This window comes from Scomber scombrus, chromosome 13 (genome assembly GCF_963691925.1).
Source record: "Scomber scombrus chromosome 13, fScoSco1.1, whole genome shotgun sequence".
In the NCBI taxonomy this organism is placed as follows: domain Eukaryota; kingdom Metazoa; phylum Chordata; class Actinopteri; order Scombriformes; family Scombridae; genus Scomber; species Scomber scombrus.
The window spans coordinates 22382805-22388804 of NC_084982.1; the positions used below are offsets into that span (position 1 = coordinate 22382805).

Below are 6000 nucleotides of genomic sequence, written 5' to 3' on the forward strand. Positions count from 1 at the left end.
TTTTTTCTTTTTCGCCTTACGGTGGCGCAAGACAGGCAAAAACACCTCAGACAACAACTATAATCATCAGACCTTCAGTTTCTGTAAATATTAAACTTTCCTCAATGCCAACTGCTTCAAATATAAATATCCAAACACTAACACTACATAGAAAAGCAAATAGGAGTAAGTATGTGTGAGAGAGTGTTTTCTATCTAACAAATGATGAGATGGATGAGAAAACTAATAGTGACTGTAGAGGGTTGATTAGAGGAGTGAGAAGTGCAGCGAGTGTCCTTCACCCTACAAATAGTCATTATTTACACTATGGACATACAAACAATCATTCAAATGCAAAATACACTGTAAAAGTCTCTCACTGATGCAGCATGGAAGAAAATCAACAAAATATCATTATCCTTTGTAACATATATTATGTTTGAGAATTAGTAAACCTATGAAATGTAAGAAACTTAAAGCCAAAACTTTAACATATATGAATCCAGTAATGTCTGAAAATGGCGTAAATTAACAAACATAAATGTTCTCTAAGGAAATAAGAGTAGCACTTTACCTAAAACATCTGCAGACAGCTGTTAATGTCTGGATGACTCAAAAAACATGCAAAAAATTAACTTGCAATGTTTTCGCTCACTCGTAAACTTTGGTGGTCGTACAGAACGTCACCGGCGTGTTTAGATATGCGTTTTGATGGTTGGCAAAACAGACCACCCACCGTGCCTCAAACGAGCGCAAAAGGCAAAAAAGACACTGACAGAAACATGAAAGACAAAATACGAGGGGAACCGACTCACATTGATGTAGTTTGCATTGATGTAGTCATCTGTGCTTTTCAGAATGACCCGGGTGGCATCATCTGCAGAGAAAGAAAAGAGGGGAAGGAGCGTTAGATTATAGATAGAGGATGATGACATGGAGAGAGAGAGAGAGAGAGAGAGAGAGAGAGAGAGAGAGAGAAGAAAGAGAGCAATAATAAGAGAAGAAGCTCAATTGACTAAAGGAACAACAGATCAAGAAGCAAATGGATGTAAAAAGATGTGGTAAAACATATTTAAACAAACAAAAGCCAACAGAAGTAAAGAGCTGTGTAATCTGTTGTTTAGCAATGACGTACAAGGAGAGATGTCTCTGTAGCGATTTTTGGAAACGTTCTGAGGTAATTTGGCACACAGCATGGTCATCCCCGGCCTCTTCCTGTACAGTTGCTGTAAGAAAAGAGAAAACACACATTAAAATGTATATTACCGATCATTTCTTTGTCCGCTTTGTAAATATATGTGTGAAAATATGTCAAAATACTTCTAAGTGTTTTTGAGTGCATGAGCTCTTGCATTCAGCGACCTGCTTTTATGTGTGTGTTTGTTTTTATTTAACATTCCTCTTCACTAATAGCACTGTACAGAGTTTAAACAGGAAGCTGTTAAGTGATGATGATAAAAGACAGGAAGTTATTGGAATGCAGAGGAGGAAAGAAATGTGTGTAAAAAAAAAAAAATCTTCCGATAAAAACATCTCCTGCAATTCAACAAGTGTTTTTTGTGTGTGTGTGTGTGTTTGTGTATCCACTCATGAAAAGTGTTTTTCCTCACATCAAACTGTGCCAGTATGGCTCCACTGATCAGGCCTTCTTTCAGGGTAACCATAGAGTCCCTCAAAGCATGCTGGTCTAGCTGGGTGGGGTCCTGAGGGGACTTCTCTGGGATATACTGAAAATCTGGTTCTGAGTCCGCCTTCTCCTCCACCACATCATAGATGGCTGGACCGGAGAAGAAAGAAAAGTGTCACAGTTATTATAGACGTGGCTGTTTATGTAGGCTGAGGCCTCGAGGGATGGATTTATTTAAGCACCAAAGATAGAGAAATATTTACTGATGCACCGGACCGTAAGAAATGTTTTTCACCAAGGGGATGCAAATATTTAAACGCCAGAATTAGAAAAATACAGCCAAAACAAAATGTGAACTGACAGGCATTCGATACATTGATGCAATCTTATATGTGCTTTGATGTAAGACAGGATATAATGCATAAATCCCTTTCTGACCCAGTTAAAATGTCAAGAATTGCAATGTTTCATCATCTTTTAAAAAAGCTCCGATCTCCGCCTCCCCGATGCTGATTAAAGGAAATGCTTTGCCTCACATTTTCTACACAGCCATTACATATAGCTGAGATGTACAGAAAGCAAAAAAATCGTACAACTCGTGGATCTCATTTGCAATTCTGAACAAAAGTGAGATTGAGCAGTCAGGAAAATACCAGAAGTAGAATCAGAGCTGGTTAGCAGATGTTTGGCTGTTAATCTTTTAGAGTTGCATGCCCCAGCTGCTGTTTGCTGTGTTCAAAATTTAGCCGACATAATGGAAGTGTTTACTGAGTGAAGATTTGGTGCTACTACAGGAAATATTCAGTAATAGTATATTAGATTATTATTCAGTAATACAGTAATATTCACACCCAGTAACTACCAGGTGCAAGAATAATCAAGCAATGCAGCTTAAAAAAGTTCAATACTTGGGTCACATGATGGCATTTAAAATATAGTATCTCCATGACAACAGAGCAAACTATAAGCTGAGAAACAACATGAAATGAAACTCCTCAAATAACAAATAATTACATATGTATATACAAATAAAACAAAGTCGTACCTACATCTAACATTGTAAGGTGACTTTAATATGTCACTTTGTCCTGTTTGAACTCTTAATCGTGTTATCATTGTTACAGCTTGTGATGCTGAAGCGACTTCCTGTTTGCATCATTAATCGCTTTTGATTGGAAGACATTGCAGATGTCTCTAGGCAAAAGATCTGCTCATTACGAAGGTCTTTACAGTACGAGCTAAGACATTCCTGATTAACCCAATTTAGTAAATCACTGGTGTGGAACAAGGCAGTTCTAATTAGTTAGGAAATTACAAGGAAGCTTATACACTTAGTAAGGAAACCTGGTTAAGGATTTAGAAATAGCTGGTTAACTTGTAAACGGATTAAACTTCTCTCTGCAGTTCCTCACACCCTTGATAGTGTCCTAAGTGAGTCGAAGCTGAAATGTACAGGAGTGTAAGAGTCGAACGCTGTCCGATAAACGAAGGAATGAATATGACCCCCTTATGACTAGAAAACTCCAGCTGTGTAGCGTTGTGTTGCATTACACTGGAAGACTGTCCAGTTATTATGTCCATTCTTTGAATCCGAGATAAAATTAGAGTTAGTCACATTCACATAATAATCACAACTCACCGTTCGGTCTGACCAATAGTATGAGCTCCCCAGAGTGGCTCTCACAGCTGGCTTTGATGAACATGACCACCTGATCATGGGTGTGGTCAGAGATGTCCCGCCCGTTAATTAAGACAACCTGATCGCCCTCGTTAAGGCGAGGAACACACAGGTCAGCCTGAAGAGGAGGAGAGAGAGAGAGAGAGAGAGAGAGAGAGAGAGAGAGAGAGAGAGAGAGAGAGAGAGAGAGAGAGAGAGAGAGAGAGAGAGAGAGAGAGAGAGAGAGAGAGAGAGAGAGAGAAAGAGAAATGCTGACATGATGAGAATGGTGTGAGAGAAAATGTCTTCAGATATGAAAATACTAAAAATTGTGGATATTGGCACGAGTGCCTGAAAATATACTGTAGTAATCATCTATTGAGTGTATGAGGTGGTTGTTGACTTACGGACGTTCCCGGAGCCACTCTGGACACGATGATGGGCATCTTCTGGTCAGCTCCACCCTAAAAACACAAAAACGCACACACACAGAAGATGTGAACAGGCAAGATCAGTTAACAGCAGAAAGTATTTTACACATTTCATTTTTCAAAAGGTTATGAAAGGTTTTGACTACTCGCTTAAAACAAAGAAAAGTTAGATGGAAAGATGAGCCAACGAACCAAATAAGATAGTAGTGCAGTGAACAGACTAATATCCCTCTTACCTTGACATTGAAGCCGAAGCGTCCGTGTTCATCAGGTCTCATCTTGATCAGGACCAGATTATCATGTGGGACAACTCCGTTTAGCTGGAAGAGCAAAGTTGAACACATGCATCAAATCAACATCCTGTTTCCTTCCATATAATCCTCCTCTGGAACAGGAACATTATACGGGTCAATGTTACACCCATAAAGTTTGTGTTTGCTGTTCTATCAGTGATGAGGGAAACATCTACAAATATCTACAATGTACAACTGAGATTTAAATCTTAAGTAGTTGATTTTTGAATGCTATCAAAACAAGCTGGAAAATGTGCATTAACCACACTAAATTGTTTTCACAACCAGCAGACACAGGACATCATTAGTATTAATTTAGATTCACGTTTGGCCACCTGATGAATGTAGAGCCAATACTTCCTTCCTTTGACCTCATCAAATGGTCCATTATGTTCACCAGCATGCACTCACTTTGTCTATTGTTCAGTGCTGGACAGGAAGTGTACAGTTGGTTTAACAGATTGTGTGTTGGAAATAACTGATGAATGATGGAAGCTGCTAAAACTCAAACATACAGTAAATGCCCTGACTTTAAAAATCAAAATAATGAGCTAAAAGAGGCTAAAAGCTTCCTTAAAATTGATGAATTTGGTGTTCATACTCTGCAATTTCATCATTATTAGGAAATCTTGTTATATAACACCAAGTGTATTGAGTCATATTGATTAATTAATACAGGTTTGAGATATAGTGATTTTTTTTCTTAGTTAAGCATTGACAGAAACATCTTAAAGAAGATTCTTAATAAATGATTGCTATGGTAACAGCTCAAATCAATCAAGTATTTACAAATCACACCGTTGCTGATTCGGGTGAGTTTCTTTTTAGTGTGATTATATATATTTCGAGAAAAAAAGAAGCTTAAGTGTACTAAGAAAAAAAAGAGAAAATGCTTTTGATGAATAAAAGAACATCTTTAGTAGTGAGAGAGTAGCTGTCATTGAAGGCACTTCAGGTTATTTATTTTTGTTTCCGAGGATGTTTGTGCGCTGAAAAAAAAAACAGGCATGGGAGAAATTCTTCAGAGCCTCACAATGAGCTCCAGTATACAAACATCCTGAGAACATGGTTTTGAATTTGTGCAAAACAAGATTTTTCAAGGAAATGGAAGAACACTACAAGGAAAATGTTTGAGATTGCTTGCTGTACTAAATTTCCATAATTGTAATCTCATGACACACGAGTGTTTGTGCGGCCTCACTGACCGTGGTCTTGTCAGCGTTGACGGGAACGTCGTACATCTCGTTGAGGTGGTTGTCCAGGAGGCTCTGCTGAGAGTGGGCCTGGATGATCTGGCTCAAGGTTTTCCTGCTCAGCTGCTTGGGGGGCAGAGCTGGAGGTAGGCCGTCCACTCCCTCTGGAGACCTGAGCGTGGCAGAGACAGAGTAGAAGAGGGAAGGAGGGAAAGCAAAGTCAAAGTCAGGGACAGAGAGAGAAAGGGACAAAAGTGTTTATTATAGATTAACGATTTGATGCAACATGTATTTTTTCTCACAAAATCTGGGCAAAGAAATGTTCTCGCTGTGGTGCTGATTCCACTTTTGTATCCCTGTTCAACATGATCACACTTGTACTCAGTATGGAACAAAACATGACTTCATTATAAGTGTAAAAAGTACAAAATTCATCTCATAAGTTGCTGTTTAGTAGCTATTATTGCTGGTGGAGGAGGGATCATGATCTGGCCTAGCTGGAGGTCTCCCTGTTTGTTAAAGAGCTGAGCGTTGGAAGAAAAACAGAAGAAGAAAAAGGAGGATGGGGAGAAAAATGGATAAAAGGGGAATGAGACAGAAAGAGATTGCAAGAGACAGAGAAGCTTAATGGCACTGTGTTAGTCACAATGCATTAACCTCAATAAAAGAGCTGCAAGAGGAGGAAAACACCCCCCACCCCCACTCCATCATCCAGACAATAAAAGGCCGTGTGTCTCAGTGTGTATGGTGAAAGAACATGGTCCATCAGGTATATGTGTGTGTGTGTGTGTGTGTGTGTGTGTGTGTGTGTGTGTGTGTG

General features: G+C 39.1%; 1 protein-coding gene across 2 annotated transcripts in view; it reads right to left on the reverse strand.

Moving 5' to 3' along the window:
- Window positions 1-6000, reverse strand: part of ptpn4a (protein tyrosine phosphatase non-receptor type 4a) — a 90835-nt gene that overhangs the window by 9419 nt on the left and 75416 nt on the right. For both annotated transcript variants that reach the window (XM_062431139.1, XM_062431138.1), the window contains exons 16-22: window positions 5193-5352; window positions 3931-4014; window positions 3671-3727; window positions 3246-3402; window positions 1590-1756; window positions 1115-1205; window positions 795-856 (exon numbers count right to left, since the gene is read on the reverse strand). In XM_062431139.1, coding sequence (XP_062287123.1) covers window positions 795-856; window positions 1115-1205; window positions 1590-1756; window positions 3246-3402; window positions 3671-3727; window positions 3931-4014; window positions 5193-5352 — 778 coding nt within the window. The remainder of the gene's footprint in view (window positions 1-794; window positions 857-1114; window positions 1206-1589; window positions 1757-3245; window positions 3403-3670; window positions 3728-3930; window positions 4015-5192; window positions 5353-6000) is intronic.